General features: G+C 39.8%; 1 protein-coding gene and 1 pseudogene across 1 annotated transcript; one reads left to right on the top strand and one right to left on the bottom strand.

Moving 5' to 3' along the window:
* Positions 1-3424: 3424 nt before the first annotated feature.
* On the bottom strand, positions 3425-5323 carry LOC143878152 (uncharacterized). The gene has a single exon (XM_077380459.1). The coding sequence runs from the start codon at positions 5321-5323 to the stop codon at positions 3425-3427; it is 1899 nt and encodes a 632-aa protein (XP_077236574.1).
* Positions 5324-15299: 9976 nt separating this feature from the next.
* LOC143878151 (ABC transporter B family member 15-like) lies at positions 15300-22864 on the top strand (annotated as a pseudogene).
* The last annotated feature ends 1061 nt before the right edge of the window (positions 22865-23925 follow it).

Raw genomic sequence — 23925 nt, 5'->3', positions numbered from 1 at the left:
CCTCAGGATCTACCTATTGATGATGATAGCGTTTAAGCCTTCAATGCCCTTGTTCTGGTCATCTTACTATTTTATAATTCTCACTCTCAGCTATCATATTTGCCCTTTATCAGCCTCTCCAATCCTCCAAACTTACCTAGCCAGCTAAGCCCTATTCACCTTTACCTCACTTGTTACTTGTGCCTGCACAATGCCTCTAGCCTACATTAAGTGGAATTTTTGGCTGGTGCCCCTTCTCCGACTCAAGAAATATCGTTGAATATGCTCTAACTTCTTGGCTATCACGCTAGAAGTTCGCAATAAGAAATAGGCTTGATGCCAACGCTTAAAAAGGGGAGGTTTAGTGTGGGTAATATGTCCTACAAATGAATGACACTAGCTGATAAGGACGAAGATACCAGATTTTAGGGTTTTTCAGAGAGGAGAAAGGAAGAAGAAGAAGAAGAAGATCAGAAAGGAATATTTCATTCATGATTCTTCTCCTGATGCCACTAACATTTATAAAAACAAATCCTAACGGTCTATCGTATCTGTCAGACCTTGCACCCCACTACTGTATTCTATTCCCTTTATACCCTCTAAAGGAATACAGCCCAATACATCGATTATAACTCTACCTTCTACTAACAAAAGTACTGTTATGGTTGACATCACAATTACCAGTTAAGACCCACTTATTAACAAGCTAATCCTAAGCGTAATCGTCCATCCATACGGGCTTACACCTTACTCTGTTTCCCTTGTTCTGATTAATGCATTCCGGCGGATTCACTTCGAGCTCTTCCTCAACATTGATCTCTGTAATCAAGTCATCTTCCTGGTTCCTCTGAGTGTCTGAGTTGCTATCATTGCCTTCCCCATCAAAATTAACCTTGTCCTCAAGGTTCAATTGGGGATACACCAGCTGAAGGTTTCTGAGATCTTCCCAAGATGTATCTTCAGGGAGGAGGCCTTTCCACTGAATCAGCACTTGTTTGATAGGCTCCTTCTCTCGTATGATAGTTCTTGTTCCCAGAATAGCTAGTGGTGAAATGAGAGGGTGATTATCGAAACTTTTCTTAGGTAAAGTACAAACTGAGTTGCAGAGAGGACCCTGGAATGGTTTCAAAAGTGAAATATGGAAAACGGGGTGAATTTTGCTATCCTCAGGTAGTTTCAATTTGTATGCCACTTTCCCAATTCTTTCTACAATTTTATATGGGCCATAAAATCTTTTGCTCAGCTTTTGAGAGGGTCTGTTAGCGACGGAATGTTGGCGATAGGGTTGGAGCTTCAGTAAAACCCAGCTGCCGACTTCTAATTCTTTGTCAAGTCGTTTCTTATCTGCTAAACATTTCATTCTTGATTGGGCTTGACTCAGATTAAATTTGAGATTGGCCAAGATCACATCCCGTTGTTGGAGCTCAGAGTCCACAGCTTCGATATGAGAAGATCCAGGTATATATGTTGGGATAGATGGTGGTAGACGCCCATATACTGCTTCAAAAGGAGTCATTTTAATCGCTGTGTGGAAGGATGTGTTATAGGAATATTCAGCCCAAGGAAGCTGTGAGTGCCAAAGTTTTGGGTTATCTTGTGAGAATGCTCTGAGGTATTGTTCCACACATCTATTCAGGACTTCAGATTGACCGTCTGATTGCGGGTGATATGCTGATGAAAGATTTAATGAAGTCCCACTTAATTTGAATAATGCTCCCCAAAATTTGCTGATAAAAATGGGATCCCTATCAGAGACGATGGATTTGGGAAATCCATGTAATTTGACTACCATCTCTGTGAACAACTTCGCAACCTTCACTGCATTGTGGTTTGTTGGTAAGGCTCCAAGGTGAGCATATTTCGACAATCTATCAATGACAACGAATATAGTAGTGAACCCTTCTGATGTTGGTAAACCTGTAATGAAATCCATGGTGACATCTTCCCAAATCAACTGAGGAATAGGCAATGGTTGTAATAATCCCATCGGAGGAGTAGTAGAGTACTTGGTCTGTTGACAGACAAGGCAGTTCTTGATGAATTGTTGAACATCCTTTCGGATGTTGACCCAATAAAAACTTGCAGAAATTCGTAAGAGTGTGCGAAGGGTTCCTCCATGGCCGGCTTGTGGAGTATTATGACATTCGTGAATAACTCTGTATCGAAGTGGAGATGTGGAGCTGAGAAATATCCGATGCTTATGAAAAACAAGCCCATTTTTCACTGTAAATTCTGGAGTGGCAACGCCCTTTTTGAGTTGATCTTGTAGCTGAAGCAATTGTAGATCCGTAGCATTTTCCAATTGGAGCTGTGATGAAATGTCAAAAACAGGTTGTGAGATAGCCATTTGGAGTGACTTGGTAGATTCACTTGCTGGGCAGTGTGAAGTCTCTTCGACTCTGGATAATGCATCAGCGACCTTGTTCTCTTTTCCGGATTTGTAAACAATTGAGTAATTATAACCCAATAATTTACTCAAATATTGTTGTTGTGCTGGAGTTTGCACCACTTGATTCATCAGATTTTTGAGACTTCTATGATCAGTATATATAATGAACTGCTGGCCGAGTAAATACTGTCTCCATTTCTTAACTGCTTCGGTGATTGCAAACAGTTCCTTCACATATGCGGATGCAACGGACATTGTGGGGTTCATTTTCTTACTGAAATAAGCAATGGGGTGTCTCTGCTGCATTAAAACGGCGCCAATTGCTATGCTTGAGGCGTCAGTTTCAATCACAAACTCTTGTGAGAAATCTGGTAATGCGAGAACGGGAACCTGAGTCATCAGCTTCTGCAGATTTTCAAATGCTTCTTGAGCCTCAGAGGACCATTGGAAAGAATCCTTTTTTAAGAGGTTTGTGAGGGAAAAAGCTACCGTAGCGTAATGCTGAACGAACCTTCGATAATACCCCGTAAGACCAAGAAAGCCCCGTAATTGTTTCAAATTGAGCGGTGGTGGCCATTGATGTATAGCTTTGATTTTGTCTGGATCAGGTTGAACTCCCTCTCCTGATACTATATGTCCTAAATAGTCAATTTTGAATTTACAAAATTGGCATTTAGACATCTTAGCATAGAGTTTGTTGGTGGATAAGCAATGAAGAACAGAGGCTAAGTGTTTGATGTGATCCTGCAGACTTTGACTATAGACAAGGATATCATAAAAAAAAACGATAACAAACTGACGAAGAAATGGTTTAAAGATCTGGTTCATTGTATTTTGAAAGGTAGATGGAGCATTGGTAAGGCCAAAGGGCATTACCAAGAACTCGTAGTGCCCTTCATGAGTTCTGAATGCGGTTTTGGGGCAATCCTCTGTTTTCACTCGAATTTGATGATAGCCGGATCGTAGATCTAATTTTGAAAACACTCTGGCTCCATGAAGTTCATCCATTAGCTCATCTACGGTAGGAATGGGAAATCTGTCTTGACAGTGATCGCATTAAGGGCTCTGTAATCTACACAGAAGCGCCATGTGTGATCTTTTTTTTTTTACTAGGAGAACAGGGGATGAATATGGACTGTGGCTGGGAACAATGAGTCCAGAATTTAACATTTCCTGAACTAATTTTTCGATTTCATTTTTCTGGAAGTGGGGATATCGGTATGGTTTAACATTGACTGGTTTAGACCCTGGAAATAGGTGTATTTGATGATCCCATTCTCGGTGAGGAGGAAGTTCTGTTGGTGATTCAAAAACATCATCAAATTGGTGTAAAAGATCTGAAATAGGGGCTGGTAAGCTGACTTGTTTTTCCATAGGTTGCGACTGTAGAGATGGTGGACTAGTAGGATTCTCATTGAGACAGATCAATGTGAAACAAGATGCAATTGAATTGGTTTTTGTTAGGCTTTTGAAATGAGAAGCTGTGAGCGGAGAGGGGTTTAATTCTTCTTCACCTACCAATTTGACTGGTTGACCCTTCCATTGAAACTCCATTGTTGAGAGTTTATAGTTGGTGACGATGGAACCTAATTCCGCGAGCCACTGAATACCCAAGATGACATCGGCTCCCTTAATAGGCAGAAGGAAGATATCAATTGAAAACTCAGTGTGTTGAAGAGATAAGTTGACATTAACACATTTTTTTGTGCAAATCAGTGATTCGCCATTTCCAATGAGGACTTTGAAGGGAGGTGTAGGTAAAATAGGCCAATTCAATGTATGGGCGATTTTCTCCCTAACAAAATTATGTGTAGAGCCGCTATCAATCAAAACATGAAGAGAATGTTGTGCACTTACCCCTGTAACTCGAATTGAATTTGGGTTTTGGTGGCCCACCAAAGCATAGAAACTCATGTCACCAGAGTTATCTTCCTGTAATGCATCTGGAATTTCAGGTCGCTCAATAGGTATATCTTCAGCTAGTATACCCTCTGAATCATCATCAATGGCGGAGAGATGATATAATCGCCGCCTACAATCATGGCCTGGAACATACTTCTCATCACAGAAGTAGCAGAGTCCTTTGTCTCTTTTGATTTTCATCTCTTCTTTGGATAATTGTCTGGTACGAATGGGAAATTGGCGTAGCGGTGGGGCGGCAATAGCTTTAGCCGGAGGATGAGGAGGTGTAGGCAACAACCCGGGGCCATTCATGGGTGGAGACCAAACTGGTTTCCATCCTCGCTTTAATTCTTCATATTTTTGCTCAAACATTCTAGCTAGTGAAAATGTTTGCAACAATGATGTGGGTTGAGCGATTTGCAATTCTCTTTTCAAATCAGGTTTAAGGCCTGAGATGAAAAAACTAATGAGAAAAGCTTCTGAAAGGCCGCTAACCTTGTTTGAGGCTGTTTCGAACCGTGATTGGTAATCTGCAACAGAGGATTGTTGGTGGAGTTTGGAGAGCTCTCCTTTGGGATCTTCATACAGCGATGGCCCAAAACGCAATTGAATGGAATCGAGAAATCCCTTCCATGAATGTAAGAGATTGTTGGCTTTAGCCCATTGAAACCAGGATAAAGCCGGACCGTCCAGATGAAACGAGGTTAGTGCTAAACGTTGATCCTCAGGTATGCTATAGTAATGGAAGAATTGCTCCACTTTGAAGGTCCATCCTGTTGGGTCGGTGCCATCAAAATGTGGGACATCCATTCGAATGAACTTGTTGTAATGTGGTTGAAAGGGGATGATTCCATCGTCAGCTGCCTGTGAAGAAAGATCATCAGTGTTTGTTCGAACTGAGGAGGACGGTGGTTGGTTTGGTTGGAGCTGTTTGATCATTGCAACTAACTCGTCATGCTGCTGAGTTTGTGCTAGGCGGAGTTCATTGAGTTGTTGCTGATGATTTTTCAATTGTTCATCGATTTTGGCTTGGGCGCGCGTATTCTCAGCCATGAATGGATGTTGAGAGTAATCAATGGAAGCACCAATGATAAGGACGAAGATACCAGATTTTAGGGTTTTTCAGAGAGGAGAAAGGAAGAAGAAGAAGAAGAAGATCAGAAAGGAATATTTCATTCATGATTCTTCTCCTGATGCCACTAACATTTATAAAAACAAATCCTAACGGTCTATCGTATCTGTCAGACCTTGTACCCCACTACTGTATTCTATTCCCTTTATACCCTCTAAAGGAATACAGCCCAATACATCGATTATAACTCTACCTTCTACTAACAAAAGTACTGTTATGGTTGACATCACAATTACCAGTTAAGACCCACTTATTAACAAGCTAATCCTAAGCGTAATCGTCCATCCATACGGGCTTACACCTTACTCTGTTTCCCTTGTTCTGATTAATGCATTCCGGCGGATTCACTTCGAGCTCTTCCTCAACATTGATCTCTGTAATCAAGTCATCTTCCTGGTTCCTCTGAGTTTCTGAGTTGCTATCACTAGCCCTCTCACTCACGAAGCTAATCGTCTTTAAATCTTTCCACCTTCATATCGCCCAATGCTTTTATGGATTTCCCAACGCGTAGTAATTATAAGTTTGATATAGGATTTAGGCAGTGCACCTCTTTTAGCGTCCTAACTTGTATTGGAGTATGCTAAATGTATGTTCTCAAACCACACTCTTAAAACCAAACCTTTATCTCTGATTTACTGGTCAACACTGCCTCAGAACATATTTTTGGATAGATTGTAGGTCAATACATGTTGAAGAGACGCATTGTAGAACATATGAGTGTGATAGGCAAATTAAACTCGAGAAATATGAAGTCCTATTGGGTCCACACTAAAGCCCTCAACTAGGTAAGCCCGCATTGCTCCATCAAAAATAAATAGAGGAATGCAATTATCAGAACAGTTGGGGTGCAAAATATTTATTTATTCATCTCTTTAATCAATTAATTCCATGTTACTACTTTTCTTACAATAGGTGGTTTGCAAGCAAGACCATGTTTTCCAGCTTGACTTTTAACAAAGAGAGGAAAGAGCTACTGAAGATAATTCAAAACTTTGGATCCCTTGTACAGTTGATACACTTTGACACTGATACTCAATGGGCGATTTGAACACCCAATAGTAGGCTACTCTATGAAAATAGCTATTGCGAAAGATATTTTCGATGCCAAACCACCATTCCGATGAAGGATAAGCACATAATAGACAACCACTAACAAGAAGCGGCAACCTTTTATTGAAATTTCTCTTAGTGAAAGAGGTACAAAGAGCAGCTAGTTTGATATCTTGAGAAAGTAATTTGTTACTCTCTGTTCTTTCAATACAAAGGGTAAATATTTAGGGATAGAAGGAACACAATGACATGATCATGCAGGGTGTGGAAGAAAGGAATAACGGAAATGGGAAAATACATGTTTAAAGAAAATAAAATATACTGAATGGCTTGAAATGTTGTAAAGTTTAAAGCAATGGAAGAAGAAGAAAAACCATAGGAGAATAGAACGGAATCGTGGAATAGGGTTCTATTCCCATCATAGGGCATTCCATTCCCTCTTCTAAGTTCTAATAACAAAAGGTCATAAAAGTCTCTAACTTAAGTTACATCAATTATAACTGAAATAAATATGTACGTTTCTACAGATTTTTTTGAATATGCCATTAAAAAAAATGTGTTTCTACACTGCCTCTCAAGCTTGCGCGTGAATGTCAAACATGTCCAGCCTGCCAAGAATCCTTTGTAGATGAATTCTAGGAATAGCTTTGGTGGGAATGTCAGCAAGTTGATCATTTGATCTTACATTGGAACTGTACAGTATTATTTTCCACTTTATCTCTCACGAAATGACAGTCAACTGTACACGTTTTATTCTTTCATGAAGAATGGGATTAAAGGTTATGCAAATGGCTACCATTCAAAAAAGAAAAAGAAATCTTTCTCCCATTTTTATGAATAGAATCTTAAGCCACAAAAGTTTGCAGGTTGTATGTGCAATAATCACAACTTCACAATAGAGTTTCATGGGGTTGTCCCCTCTTACTTCCATTTCTAATAATTGAATCTTAAGCCACAAAAGTTTGCAGGTAGATTTGACTATCATAGCTTGTTTATTATCATCAACGTGACTAGATTACTCCCAAGAAAAAGGTGTAATATCCACTTGTAGATCACCTATATCAGTGTTTGAGCTTTCCCAATCTGTATCAACATATGCCTTTGTTTTCAAATGACCCATGGTACAGACTACATAACAATTTTGCCTTTTGCCTAGTGTTCCCTTTTAGGTATCATAGGATCCTCTAAACAACTTCTAGGTGCATGGTCCAAGGAGAGTGCATAAATTTGATAACCATACGTCCATACCTACAACAGAAGTAATGTTGATCGAGTGATGTTGAGATTAACAAGTTTTCCAACAAGTCTCTGATAGACTCATGGATCAGTGAGAGGCTTTCCCTACTAATTGTCCACGCTTGGTTCTATTCCATGTTGCAATTAGCGGGCTTTGCTCCTAACTTATCAATCTCCTGTAGTAATCTAAAATATATTTCCATGAATCCAGTTACTTCAATTCGGAGGAAATGTTTGAGAGGGTCAAGATCTTGTATGACCTTGCTGTCATTGTCTGTTATGAATATGATTATATCATATATGTATACCACTAAGATTGTGTTACCATCCCCTGCTCATTTCATCAATATGGAGTGATGTGATCTGAACCTCTTGAATCACTTACTAAGACATGAATGTAATGAAAGAAAACCATGGTTATGGTTACATCGCCATGCTTAGCATATTCTGCACGACTCGTGTAGAACCCCAATGTTTGTGACATGCACAAACTACTCATGTTGTTTAGGGACTGCTGACTGTATGTTTGGTTGGGTATATAGGGGACATGGTTGCATCATAGTGCTGGTTTGCTACTTTCCGGTGTATGTGAGTGTAAATTTGAACTTTGTTGAATCATAGTATAATAAGCTCATAAGGGCATACCTGTAATTATTACATAACGACATACTCGTGATTATATTAATTATGCCATTAATAGAGGGAGATGATATTTTCACCCCTCTACAGTGTTAGAGTCAAGCAATGTTGCTTGAAGCAATACACCCTAGGTATCTAGTTTGGAATACCTAGACTGCTGCCTCCAGCCCCTATATATAGAGATACACTAGGGTTATTGACTGGTTAATGGACTCTAGCCCTTGTAGGCCCACAACACCGGTCCATTATCTTATTGGGCTTATATTAGAACATACATAGGGTTATATTATATACCCAACGTGCAGTACGCATTCGCCCCCTTTTAACGTGATTTGACGTCAAAAAGCGTTGAAGTTGCCCACTGTTCCACCTTATAAGGGGGCGAATGCGTACTGCAGAGGGGTGAAAATATCAGCTCCCTTAATATAATGTTGATTTATAAGAGTGGTTTCTCACTTACTCGGTTAGATTTATGGGTCCAGAATCTTTGTTTTTGCTGCTTACAAGCAAATGTTTGCCTGGCAAGATCTGTTTGTAAGTCTCTTTAAAGCACTTTAAGCCATTTACTTTCTTCGTCCAGTCTTATATTATAGTCATTTTCTGTTTTGAGTGACTGGATTTGATAACTTTCTCTTTTTTTTAATGAAAACTTTCTCTTTTTGTTTGTTTGTTCGGAATTTCAGTATTTTGTAATTCCTTATTCTGTTGCTCACCCGTTTTGTACTTCCCATTGGTTTAATTGTTACGTGGTCTATGATCTCTGATTATGGTACCCATACTTCTTAACACACTGCAGAGTCATCAAATGCTTTTTTTTATTATATTTTCAGTTCTAAACTCCAATTTCTCGAACTGGCTTTTATTCTATACAGAAAATCGAGAAGGAAGAATCTGATGCCCAAGGCCAATGAGGGGAGCTTCTCATAACTCGAACACATGTATGGTTTTCTTCTTTCCTCTTCCTTTCTCCTTTTCGCTTCATGAACATTAGATGAGGCCTAGGAGAAACCAAAACACTGCCTATTTTTAGGCCTCAAATGAGTGGATTATGATCAGAGAATTTTCTCCAACACATTATAAGTAGTAACAGACTAGCCATGTTACATGTTACCTTATTTTCTGTTACAAGTGTGACACCCACCTTTTTTAGGTTCTGTAATACTTTATGATTGTCACAACTGAAAAGCCATGTTAAGGGAAAATTATTGATTTTTTGTTCACTTTTAGATTAATCTGATTATTTGATTATAGTATCTTGGCACATCCAATCCAAGTAGGGCCCACTATATGGATGGTCTGGGTCGTCTGAATGTACAGCCATCCATAAGGTGGTGAATCTGAGGGTGTGCACGTGCCCGGGACTTTCCTCATGGTGTCCTCGCCATCTCCTACCAGGGGTTTGGGTTTGGGTTTTAGTTTTGGGTACAACCTACAAGATATTAATACCAAAAAAAAAATCTAAGCTTTGGATATGACACATGCAGACAAGCTATTAATGCCGAACCATGCTGACTTTTTGGAATGGCAATTATTCTGCTCTAACATGTACCCTGATTGCCTGATAATTACCTCATGAATCTACTTACACAAAAATAACATTACAATCATTGTCCAGTATGACCCCCTCAAACCAGCCTCACGAGAATCAACATTGTTAAACGAAGTAATTTTGTTGCTTACATCAAAATTCAATTTAATACAGCCCTGGTCAGGGGCCACCTTAATGTCAGGAGGTTTTTGGGGAGGCTTGTAGTTCTTTCACACCTCAAACCAGCCATTAATGATATCACGAAGAGGAATGCCAGTAACTTGACGGGTCTTCAAGGCTCACTTAGCTACTTCCACAATGATTTTGTTGATTATTGTTCCAGGATTAGAACATTTTCTATTGAAAATATGACTGTTAGAGTGTTAGGTTCTATCTATAATCCAGGATATAGAAGCGAATAACAATTTCCATATGTGTGAAAGCCTTTGGGTATTGAACCTATGATCCATCAACAAACCAAAGCCCAATCGAGTTGGAAACATTATAGTGGATGTTGATATTCTTAAATGCTTTCTATGAAAGGCCTCGTTACAAAAAGAGCAGACCACATGTGAAAAAGTAGAAAAGACTAGGTAGTTGATGAATTGAGACTGAAATTATAAATTTGGATTCTAGCAGAGAACTAGGAGTGTTTTAGCACTTGGTTCAGCAGCGATAGCTGAAAATTCAGCTATATTGGACCCATTTGGACTGAGATCTTAGAATTCGACCTAAACTTGATGAGATCTTTATAGATCTGGTAGAATTAGGTGTAGAAAATTCTCTAATGACAAATGGGGGCACTTTTGGGAAGGAATTGAGCCAAGAGGGAACAAATACAAGTAAATATGGAAATATTGCTGCCTCAACTGTAAGATAAAACTGTGAATGATCATTCACAAAAAAGAAGAAGGTAAGACTGTGAATGGGATGACCTATGTATCTGCAACTCTCACCTTGATCTAGAGGAATTTAGCATGAATCTCTTAGATCTATAAGTGTAGGCGTCCCAACATCAACATATAACAGGTGTTAAGAACTGATGGAAAATGAACTTAAATGAGGCCCAGGGAAGGAGGGATTCCTCCAGAAGAGCTGTGGAGATGAATTTTTCCCTTACTTTTACTTCTTCAGCTCTCAAAGTAAGATTAACAGGATCCTCAGCACATCTTTTCTGAATCTCTTCAAGTTCACTATGCACTAATGGAGCTTGGATATCAATTCTGCCAAAAACTAGAGAATTCCAGATTTTAATGTCTTGCTTGACAATTTTCAACTTTTGGTAGAGTCTGAACATTGGGTTGCCTATAATATTTCCATTCCAAGCTTTTTCTACAGTGATGTATAGGGATTGATCTTCTAGCCACATGTTATGGAAGCGGAAGGGTTTCCCCCCCGAATGATGGTGATTTAGGAGATTCACAATAATGGCCTAATGGGGGAATGGTCCTAAAGGCCAGGAAGGAGAAAATTTGAATGAGAGTGGGGGAAAAGGTTTAGCCAGTCTTGGTTGACTAGGGATCTGTCCAACCTTCGGAGCTTAAATTTTCATTTGAGGATCATTTGCGGATCTATCATTTGAGCTTTAAATTTGGACATCTACTATTCCACCGAGGATAGTAGCATTTGCATGGATAGTGGCGCACAGATGTATAAATACTCAAGACCGATTGAAGAGGAGGAGCTTTCAAATACCAAGCATGTGCATTCTCTGTTTGAAGGAGGAGGAATCGCTTGATCACTTGCTTCTTCATTGCCCATTCTCTTATCAGGTATGGTACAATGCAATGAGAACTTTTGGTGTGGCGTGGGTCTGCCCTAAAAAGATAAATAGGATTTTAGTAAATTGGTATGGTGGCTGCTTTGGGGAAACTGGGCAAGCATTATGGAATGAGCTTCCATATGCTATCGTTTGGAGCATTTGGAAGGAAAGAAACAGTCGCATATTCGAGGAAAAAGCTTTGTCGATGGAGAGGGTCACTTTATCAATGAAAATCGAATTAATTTCATGGGTGAGAAACAAAAAGGGTCTGACTTACGGAACTGGTGAAATTTTACACAATTGGAGCGCTGTAATTTGGGAAAGAAAGATAAAGCCAAAAATCTCACCGAAATGGATAACACCGCCTGCGGGATGGATGAAGATGAACTTTGATGGAAGTTCCTTTGGGAATCCTGGGAGAGCTGGCATTGGAGGGGTGATTAGAGATTCTAGAGGGCAGATTAGGATGACCTTCTTAGGTCCGGCTGGTATATGTGATGCAAATGAAGCGGGAGCGAGGGCTCTTTGCTTCGGCCTTCGGTGGTATTTAGGAAACAATTTGGGTTCATTAATAATTGAGGGCGATTCTACGAATGTGGTTGCATGGGCAAAGAATGTATCTCCGGGACCATGGGAACTTCACAGAATTATTGCAGAAATTAGGGACCGGATTCGTACGATTTGCCCCCAAATTTCCCATCGAAGGAGGTCGGCAAATAACCTAGCTGATCAATTGGCAAAAGAGGGGGCATTCTTGGAATCGACCGCTATAATCATACCCGACTTTCATTTGGAGGATGTTAATGGGTAGTTTTGGATGTACTCTTTTTGTTGTTCTATGCTTCTGATGTAATACTTGATGGTGACAACTTGTCCCTGGCTTGTATTTTTCATCATTAGTAATATACAGTCATCTTTTAAAAAAAAATTCCAGGTTAGTTGTTGACCCAGAAATTTGAGGTCCACCAAGGAGCAGTCAGAAAGGCAATTGTTAAAATCTTCTAAGTCTGATCTGATTGGGGGAGCTCCACCTAGTCTTTCATCAGAAAATCTAGTGGTATTGAAATCACCTAGAGCTATCCAAGGATTAGATAGACCAGTGGCAATTTGCTTCAGATCTTCCCAGAGAACTCTTCTGTAAGAACCAGAATTAAAGCCATAAATTGCTGTAAGAAGGAAAGAGTGGGGGGTTTGCAGAAAAGATACTTCTCCATGAATGAATTGAGAGGAGTGGGAAATATACTGAAAATGAATGACCTCTGGATTCCACATGATCCAAATTCTTCCATTATCAGAATGGGTATAATTATCATAAGAACTCCATCCATCACAGATATCCCTGGTATATTCTTGCACTTTTTCCTAAGGGGCTCTTGCTTCCATGAGACAGATCAGAGGAATTCTTTCCTTGTGGAGTAGGTTTCTAATTTCCTCCCTCATTATTTGAGCCCCGAGACCCCTAACATTCCAGGCTCCTATCCTGATCATCATGAACAGAGGATATGGGGGTGGGGGAGTGCCCTATAAGATTTTGAAAAGTGACCATCTCTTGTTCATCAGAACTTGAAATAGAGTCATTTGCTTCATCCAATTCTCCCAGAATGGAGTACCGGTTGGAAGTGATGGGTCTAGGGGACGGAGATAATCTCTAAGATTTTGGGCTCGCATCAAGGATGAGAGGAGTTGAGTGGGAGGGGGAGGTGGGTTTATGTGAGAGAGAGCAGGGTACTGTTGAAGAAGGTGGATTAGGATTGGAAGCCTCCTCAGATTGGGTGATCGTGAGATCACAAGAAGTCTGAGGAGCTTTTGAGACCTGTCTCCATTGCATTTTTGCAGGGGGCATTTGGGATTTTTCTTTGGGGACTTTTGGGCAGGAGTTTGGGGCATGACTAAAGGTATTACAAGAAGGGCATGGCATGGGTTTCCAGTCATATTCGACTGGTTGTTTAATAATTCCTGAAGGGGTTTTCAGAGTAATGTGTGTAGAAAATTCTCTAATGACAAATGGAGGCACTTTTGCGAAGGAATTGAGCCAAGAGGGAACAATACTACTAAATATGGAAATATTGCTGCCACAACTGTAAGATAAAACTGTGAATGATCATTCACAAAAAGAAGAAGGTAAGACTGAATGGGATGGCCTATATATCTGCAATTCTCACCTTGATCTAGAGGAATTTAGCATGAATCTCTTAGATCTGTAAGTGTAGACGTCCCAACATCAACATATAACAGGTGTTAAGAACTGATGGAAAATGAACTTAAAATGAGGCTTAATATGGCCAATTCTTCTCTATGGCAGCGGGATCACATTATATAAAGCCTGAATTAAGATCAACTTAGATCTGTGACGATTGACAACAGATCTTATTGGAACTTTGATTAATCTTAAAGATCTCTGTATGATGACAGCCCAGGGAAGAATTTTGGGAAGAAACTTGGTGAAAAGTGAGCCAAATCAGAGCTTGGAGTTGACATTTTGCTCTCATATGTAAGCAAGTTCAGATTCATGAACTGATTCTGCCATATGCCTTTGGTTTCCCTCTCTTTGATTATAACATGCATCAATTAAGCTTGAATTATTCAGAAAACTATGCTTAAAAGCTGTGTTTAACAGAAACTATCCAAATTTGAGAGAAAATTGGAAGATCTTTCCGGATCTAGTTTCCGAATAGATGGATCTCAATCACAGAACCTGAGGGCAATGTTCTGTCTGGTTTTCCATAATTTGAGCGACATTGTATGGGGAATTTTCACAAAATCTGAGACCAGCCGTCGTTTTCTGATTTCTCGCCCTTCTTTCCATCGGCAAAAGAGTAGGAGATCATCCCATGTTTCCAAGTTTTTCGAAATCTCAGGATGGGGGAGACATTTCTAAAACCTGGATTTCTTATTTAAAATCCCAGATTCTAGAGAGAAGTCTCCTTATCTTTTCTCCCATCTACGATTTTGAGGAAATCCAAGATTCTAAAATCCACATATCCAAACGCCCACTTGGTGATCTTTAGTAAGCTAGAAGACGGCTCGAAAATTCACCAATTTGCACTTGATTTCCAGCACTTTTGCATAACTACGTGGGAAGATTCGTATGGTACTTGCTATACATTGAAGATTTCTTCAATAGAACTTGATGATATTCAAGGAGGGGGCATCGGCATCTTATAGAGTAGTAAATCCTTGAGTCAACAAGGGAGAAATGAAATAATGGAAGAAGAAAAGCTGAGAAATTCAGCTTGCAAGCCTTCCTTCTCTGTGCGGCTCCGTGGGGTTGCCCAATCCTGGTGGCTATTAGGGATTTTCTAAGCTTCTTTGGGGTGCCACGTCAGCCTGATTCTTCATTTGGTTGCCATTGAAGATCAAAATCCCCAGGAGACTCGCTGGGATGTCGGGAGCCTGTCGGCTGAGGTGGTATCTTGGCCGGTTCCTTGAGAAGTACTTCAAATTTGGTAGAAGTTTTCAAGTAAACCTCGAGATTTACTCGGGTTACGGTAGAAATCTCAGAATAGTGGAGGTAGACACATAAGGGGTCGATTTAAGATGTATGGCAGAGAGATATAGACACATAGGTCGATTTATCATGTCATTTTCGGGGCCCGTGGGATCATGCGATGCCAACGAAGCAGAAGCTAGAGCATTATTCTTCGGACTGAGTTGGTTTCATCAAAACATGAGGGGGCAACTGATGGAGGAGGGTGATTCGGTAAATGCTATATCATGGGCTAATGATCGATGCAAAGGCCCGTGGCTTATTCATGATTTGATTTCAGAAATTAGGGACCTGGTGCGAGCCATTCAGCCTCTAATCTCTCATCGGAGGAGAACAGCGAATGAAACAGCAGATGGGCTGGCAAAGGAGGGCGTCTGGCGGGAGGTGATGTCTATGATACTTGAACCAGACATAAAATGCACTACTTTTTGACAGCTTTTGTAACTTCTTCTGTTTTATTACCGGGAATGTAAGTGCTGTACGGTTGGGACATCTTGTCCCCCGATTTTCAATTCTTGATTAATATAAGAGTGCTTAGACAGAAACCGGCTGCCTAGCTGACCGAACAAATCCCTACATGCCACATGGCATAGCGTGTATGTCTTAGTCATGATTCATTCAATTTTTTTTATCAGTTCAATCTGATTTGAAGTGTTTTATGGATCCTTTGTTCCATGTCTCGGTCACAATCCATCCATTTTGAATCGGCCGTCCATTGGAGTGTCCTAATTCCTACTACTTACACTGTACACAATTAGAATTTTAAAAAGAATTTATAACGTGAAGTCTACTATTATTGTGTCTATGCACTTTATAAATACAAATGGTGTTTTACCCATGATTTATTTTTAGTAAATTACTGAAAATGGGAATAGTTAGAAAAAAACGCATATGGTTTATTTTTACTAAAGCATCCTTGAAGTAATACTTAACAAGTTAGAAACAATTGGAGGGTATTTTTGTAAAATAGTAAAATAAAATTGTTGCTGGATAAATAATAATCTTGGATCCTATGATAGCGATCTGAAATGTGTCCATGGATCCTGCTAATGTGTCTAGATCCTATCTTTTAAAGTTCGAATCGGGATGTTCCATTGTACTGTCAAGGTCCACATATCGGAAAAAAGGTAAATCTAAGAACATCCCCACCCACTACTCTTCTTGGCCCCACTACACCATTTTGGGTTTTTTTTTGTGTGTGCAAAGGACAGCGTACTCAATGAGATATTCTTAAATAACCATCTCTCATTTCAAAGTATATGAAGGGCACCTAACATATTTCTCGTTATCTGACTAACTTGTAGGGGTCCCTGCCAAATCCCAGCTTATCCATCAAAAAAAAAAAAAAAATCTCACAAGTAGGGTTTTCTTGATTGTTGCACGTTTCCATAAGTTTTTAATTCCGGGTCAATGCAATCCGGTTTTTTTATATAGATGATTGTGACTAATGTAAGCCATTCTCCTGGTCATACTCTACTAAAGAAATTATATGGAGCACGTTACAAAGATACACCAAATATGCCAAAACTCGGTGTTTTTTTATATACCAAATACACCATACTTGATGTGAAAACTATGGATGTCCAAAACCAGGTGATTTTCATGCAGACTTCCTGAATGAGAATTCCATGGAATATAGCGCATTTCTTTACATCAAGTTTGCCAATTATGATGTAAAACCAGATCTAAAACCCAAAAGTTGATCATTAGCATTAAACCCAATTATGACTAGGGAAGTGATATTTTCGCCCCTTTTTATCACCAGGGACACCCAGTGTCAGTGTATCAATGACAAAAATAGGCTTAATGTACTTGATGTCAGAAAAATCCTGTGGCTTTAATTGCAAAGTATATTGGCAATGGGTATCCCTGGTGATGAAAAGGGGTGTAAATATCATTTCCCTTCTGACTATTCCCTTTCGCATTTTCTTTTCAAAATTAAACTTGGGGAAAATACAGATAGACCCCTTCAACTATCAGACATTTTCACTTCTAACCCTATAGTTTCGAAGTCACCAACAACACCCCCTAAACTTTATGACACATTTAAGTAGACCCCCTGCTGACGGTCCGTCACTTTAACATGACAGAATGACTCAAACTAATCTGGGTTAATATTTTGAGGACAAAATTACCCTCCTTATTGATTTTAAGCCATTTGCAAAGCGAATAGGATTACGCTATTTGCTTCCAAGCTTGTTTCTTCCTAGTTGACAGTTCCTCCTCCTCAATGGCATCAAGTGGTTCTTCTTCAAGACATCCCCCGCCACAGACAACGAAACCCCACTCCATGGCTACATCAAACCCCGCATTTCAAGAAAAAAAATACTGATAAAGATAAAAAATGCTCTAAGATATTAGGGCTTATGTCCAAAGCATGATAATGATGTGAATGAAGACAAATAAAACCCCTCCATCGAGGGTTTGAATCAAACCCTAATTTTTCAGTTTTCAAGTATTAAACCCTAATTTTTAGTTGGCGAAGATGAGGGCATTATAGTCATTTTTTGCTCTTCGTCCACTCCGTCACGTTAAAAAAAACCAAACGAAACCTCAGGAAGTGTCGTTGGTGACTTCGAAACTATAGGGTTGGAAGTGAAAATGTCAGATAGTGGAGGGGGTCTATCTGTATTTTTCCCTTAAATTTAACAAAAGGGTGTTTTAATTCATTATTTTTATTTCAGAAAACGACAAGTCGTGATTGAGAGAAAAAATAAGCCTAACATTTTGTCAATACTCTACATTAAGACGGTAAAAGTGTTTGTTTGAGAACCCATTGCGAGTCAGAAAAATCATTGGTGATGATAAATAATCACAAAAATCATTCGCACCCCTTTTAACGCGATTTGACGTCAAAAAGCGTTAAAGTCTGCCACAATTCACGTTATAAGGGGTGCGATTTATCCTACTGGGTGTGCAAATTTTTCATCTCCCAAAATCATTATAGGATTCAAAAATTAAAAATAAATTAAAGTCCATTAATCACTTTTGAACTCATGAGGTTCTCAAAATCCAAAACAAAATTTGGGTCCTCTAATCAGTTTTTGAAAGGGAAATGATAAATGTGCCCCTTTTCATTATTTGGGACACCTAGGTGCAGTGCACGATGGCAATCAGGTCCCTTCAATCCTTCCCATGTGATGTACAGCTACGATTTGCAGTCATAGATAAAGTGCACCAGAGTGTCCTAAGTGATGAAAAGGGGCGTACTTATCATTTCCCTTTTTGGAATCCAAAACTAATTTCGGGTGCATAGTCATTTTTGGACCAGTTCTCAAAATACAAAACAAAGAGGGCTAACATTACTACCCTGTCTACCTGTATATAAATGAATCCATCTACGTAGGGCCCACTTCAAGAATGCTCGATATGTCTCTATCTTTGCAATCAGCACATCACTCTCTTTAGAAATAGTTATGAAGTCTTCTATCTCCTCCTTTTTTATTTCTTTAAATAAGCAATCATTTAAGCACTCGTAGCACATGCAAGGTTCAACTCACTTATTTTCATCAGCACCATTGAGTGCGAGTATTTATAATCGGGTAGCTCAAGGTAAGCAACCCAGAAAAAGAAAGAAAGAAGCATGGCCTCTGCTAGGGGTGCAAGTTTGGCCTGTCAGCCCTGACCCGCCCTGAGCCCGAACAAGGTCAGGGCTGGATTTTCTAACCCTGATGGCGGGTCAGGGTTCATTTTTTTTTACCCTGACTCAGGTCGGGCGGGTTTTGGGTTAATGCCTCGGGTACCCTGACCCGGCCCGGCGCAATCAGGGCCAATCAGGGCGGGCCAGGGCCAGCACAATACCCTGTAGGGCGGGTAATGGGTTGAGGTTTTCCGGCCCTGACTCAGGGTCAGGGCCGAGATAATGGGATCTAGGATTGGGCTAGGGTTTTGAAAAACCCAACCCGACCCTGTTGCAGCCTTAGCCTCTGCTCTGCTAAAACCATATCTGATCTTCTATTCCTTCCTTCTTTGTAGCTACACAAAGGGCGTCATTAATGACATTACACTAGTAATCAAAAGTCAACTTCAACCCTACACATATTCATGGAAATTAAAATCATCTAATAACTAAACTAAGCTCTTATTTTCACGGATTTTTTTAAAGAATTGCTTTCTTGGACGTATATAAATGTAACTGGGTTGGACCCGAGAGAGATAGAGAGACAAAGAAACGAAGAATGATGAATGACAGTGACAAAGGAGAGGTAATGGAAAGGAGAATGAAAGAGAAGGGGAGTTAAAAGCGGTGTTGAGGCAAGACGTTGGATACTTTGATCTACAAGTGGCGAGCACTTCTGAAGTTGTTACAAGTGTGTCTAGTGACACACTAGTAATACAGGACGTTCTCAGTGAAAAGGTATTGAAAAAGTCTCAAAACATGTGTATATGTCTCAAAACATATGTTATAAATTATGTTTTGAATGCTCCTTAGGCGTTAGATGAGTCTTATGTCTACATTATTTCTCTCCTCTATTGCTTTAATGGCTTATTCTAACTCTCGTTTTTTGGGTTGTTTGTGAATCAGGTCCCTAACTTTATTATGAATGGCGCAACTTTCGTGGGAAGTTATGTGGTGGCTTTTGTGTTGCTATGGAAACTCGCGTTAGTTGTGTTTCCTACTGTGGTACTTTTGATTATCCCAGGCTTGATGTATATGGGAGGATGTTGATGGGTATATCAAAGAAGATTCGTGAAGAGTATAACAAAGCGGGGAGCATAGCAGTGCAAGCCATATCGTCAATCAGGACGGTTTATTCCTTTGTAGGAGAAACCAAAACCATGAATGAGTTTTCAGCTGCCCTTCAAGGGTCTGTGAAGTTGGGTGATGAAACAAGGGTTAGCCAAGGGATTGGCCATTGGAAGTAATGGCGTCACATTTGCCATATGGTCTCTTATGGCTTGGTATGGGAGCAAATTGCTCATGCACCACGGCGGCCAAGGTGGTAACATCTTTGCCGTCGGAACTTCCATCATCCTCGGCGGCCTGTAAGTTTGCACCCTACCCTCCTCTATTATCTTATTTCATAAGCTAGTAAATGGGTGGACTCAGTTAAATGAGTTACTGAGTCGGTAAAAATTCAAGCACAGATGTAATAAATAAAACATACTTTTGAGAAATGATAGATGCAAGGGCCCTCTTTATGCAAGGGCCAGAGAAGGGCCCTTGAATAGATCCACATCATTAATTAAGTACCTCACCAATAAGCCAAAAGCTCCATAGCTGTTGAAACGTGTTTGGCAAGGCCCTTTAAACCTGTCACATACGAGGCTGGGTCCAACTAGACCCATACCTATGCGGGCCCCCACTCAGGACCATAACATACCACCATCCATGTCATTTTTAAAGTTGGTTGAGAAACTGAATTCGGTTGTACTTAATGAAGCGGATCTATTCAAGAGCCCTTCTTTAGGCCTTGCATAAAAAGGGCCCTTGCGAGTGTCATTCTTCACTTTATATAGGGAAATGATATCAGCACAATCCCATCTTTTGTTATTTGCACAAAAACATCTTGTCTTTTAGTATTTAAATAGCTGTCCAAAGGATATTACAGTGCAAAAAGCTTTCACAAGCCAACTAATTAAACGAGAGAAGAAAAGCTAGGTCCGTATAATTATTAAAACATGGTTATACGGTTATCATTTTCCTTTATATCTTAGTATTTCCATTCTTAAATTTAGGTGTAAGTCCTATAGTCCAGTATTTTTCAAAAAGCATTGTACGGCTTACACCATTCAATGATCCAAACCGTCCATTTGATGGACTACAACTTAAATAGGTCATGCCCCAAAAATCATTTCCATAGGATGGTCCTAGCCGCCCGATCTATAGAGGAATTGCATATTATGGAAACCTATATAAATAGGAGGGTTGAGATGTGGAAATGATTTTTGAGGCACAACCTACGTCACTACGTGCTTTATAGCCCATCAAATGGATGGTTAGGATCATTCTATGGTGAAAGCCGTAAAATACTCTGAAAAAATACTGAACAATACGAGCTTACATCATATAAAAAAAAAAGCTCCAAGTGTTGAGAGTCATCACTGACTCTCTACATATACACCGGAGGGGCAGGGCCGGCGCGGCCGTGATGCGGTGTGGATGCAGACGGCACGAACGGGCTGACGAGGTGCGGGCCCACATGGGTCCCACTTTAATTTGAGTAGAAGTTAGTAGTTGAGTCCTAGCTTAAATAGGAGTTCTACTAGTTTTAGGAGTTGGGTTTCCTATAGATAGAACAACGACCACAGAAGTAGTCGTGGGCAATTTAGAGTTATTTTAGAATTCTAATTAAATTCCTTTTCAAAAAAAAAGAATTCTAATTAAATTAGGAGTCCGGTTGTGTTTGAGTATAGAGTTAGAGTTAGAATAGGATTTGTGCCTAGTCTATAAAAAGAGGCAAAGGTGCACAAACGTACAAATAGAGAGAGAGAGAGATAGAGAGAGAGAGAGGCGAGTAATAGTGACGTTATTTGCAGAGAGTCCAAAACCTGCAAAAGAGGAGTGTGTGCTCTGTATCGTTGTGTTTAGAATGAAGTTATTCAAAAACAAATTTCTCTCTCTTTCTCCCCATCTCCTGATTGTGCTTGGTGTTTTCTTTTCTTTTTGCTTCTTGCTTTGTAATCTTTGAGTGAGCAAGGGTATCAAAGCTTGGTTTTTTGATCTCTTGTATTCTACACTAAGGGAGTGTTCATTTAAGATTGTGGCAACCGATTGTGAGTCCAATCTGATTATTGGAATCAAAATTACGTTTAAATTTGAGTCTAATAATTAGTTTAGCACTCACACTCACTTCTCAAAATCTCCAACCAATAGGGCCTAAAATCACATAATTTATTAGTTAAATAATGCAATATGTAGCAGTTTAGAAGGGAATTGCTAGCTTCCATCGCAAAAGGCATTTCGCAGCTGGTCTGTCACATGTGTGTCGCCTGTCAGACCAGCCACCTCGTGGAGACAATCTTCATTCACGAGATAGCTGATCTGACAAAGACCAGCCACAAAATGCCTTTTGTGCCTTTTGTGATGGACCCTAGCAAATCCCAGTTTAGAAAGTGAGTTTTCGTGCTGGAATCTTTTCCCTTGGTTTTCACTTTCACAAAGTTGATAAACTCGTTTTCATAGATAGTCGAGTCAACTGGGACGAGTTTTGAGTTAAGTCGACGGGTTTTAATATTATGTTTCCTTTTGGAACAGGGCATTGGGTGCAGGGCTTTCTAATGTGAAATACCTATGGGAGGCTTGCACGGCCGGGGAATGGATTGCAGAGGTGATAAAGAGGGTACCAAAAATCGACTAGGAGAAAATGGAAGGAGAGATACTGCAGAATATAGCAGGAGATGTGGAATTCAGGAACGTCGAGTTTGCATACCCATCTCGACCAGACAACCTTATCTTCCATGGATTTAGTCTCAAGGTTCAGGCAGGAAAAACGGTGGCATTGGTCGGCAGTACTGGTTCTGGAAAATCAACCGCGATTGCATTGCTAGAAAGGCTTTATAATCCCCTAGCTGGAGAAATTCTCTTTGATGGAGTCGACATTCAGAAGCTCCAACTGAAATGGCTGCGTTCCCAAATGGGGTTGGTGAGTCAAAAGCCAGCTCTTTTCGCCACCTCCATTAAAGAAAACATCCTTTTTGGAAAAGAAGATGCCACCATGGAAGAAATAGTAGCCTCTGCCAAAGATTCAAATGCCCACAACTTAATATCTCAGTTGCCACGACGATACAACACGCAGGTTAATTGGTTTTCTTTGTAGTAAAACTCGTTGACCCAACTTAAAACTCAGTTTTTGCGACTCTTAACTCGTCATTAGTACCTTGTGAAACAACCAACTACTCCAAAAGGTTAAGCTGTTAAAGTTGTTTGTGTTATTTGATCATTTATACTTCAACACCCCCCTCCTTTAATATGATGGCCGGAGTTGTTCAATTTGGAACCCAAGACCTATCCTAAAGCTTAAGTTGTTAGAGTTGGTGTTATTTAATCGTTTATACTTTAACACTACCCTAACTTCCGCTCTTATTAATAATAATAATAATATTATTATTATTATTATTATTATCATTATTTAACAGGAAGGAGTAGTTGGGTATCGAACCCAAGACCTATCATGAGAAAATAGCACCGATACCGTGTGGAATGACTAATCACTCCAAAAGCTTAAACAATTAAAGTTGGTGTTTCTCTTGGGTTGAACGTACACATGGATTTTTAATGTCTAGGAGTGGGGGGTTTTGAACGGACGAAGCAATAGCTGTAATAGAAGGTGAAACAATCAATTATTGTAAGAGTTAGAGTTGGTATTGTCTAATAATTTATACTTCAACTTGGACAAGTGGGTGTGAGGGGTGTTCAGATGTCGGGTGGCCAGAAACAAAGAAGCGCGTTTGACTCGGAATCAGAAAGAATCGTTCAAGAAGCGCTCGACCTCTCTCTCTCAATTTAGACAAAGAGGTAATCGCAAATGACATAATGTTAGGTGAATCCGCTCATGTGGGTTTGTCTTGATCCTATTAGGTAAATAATAGATTGAAAAGGACGGAGTGCTCACTTCCATGGGTGGCAATGTCAGTCTCTGCTCCTGTCTTTCTGTAACGTCAATGTTGGAAAAATGCTTTTTTTTCCTTCCTAAAAAATATTATCAAAAGGTTTTATTAGCCGTGTCCTTTCCTTCATCAACAAATCAGGAACCAGTATCTTCGAATGTCCCACCAAGCCCATGTGTTCCTTTGTCCTTTTTAAAGGCTGGCTACAGATTTCGTCATTCTCTTTATCAAACTAGGAATCAGTATCTTCGAATAAATAAGACAAAACTGC

Source organism: Tasmannia lanceolata, unplaced genomic scaffold (genome assembly GCF_043159265.1).
Source record: "Tasmannia lanceolata isolate RefF3 unplaced genomic scaffold, GAP_Taslan_0.1 ptg000006l, whole genome shotgun sequence".
NCBI classification, from domain to species: domain Eukaryota; kingdom Viridiplantae; phylum Streptophyta; class Magnoliopsida; order Canellales; family Winteraceae; genus Tasmannia; species Tasmannia lanceolata.
The sequence above is the reverse complement of the archived record's forward strand: the minus strand, read 5'-3'. Positions and strand labels throughout refer to the sequence as shown.

Excerpts from the sequence above, each read along its gene's own strand:
- LOC143878152 (XM_077380459.1), bottom strand. The coding sequence starts at position 5,323 with ATGGCTGAGAATACGCGCGCCCAAGCCAAAATCGATGAACAATTGAAA.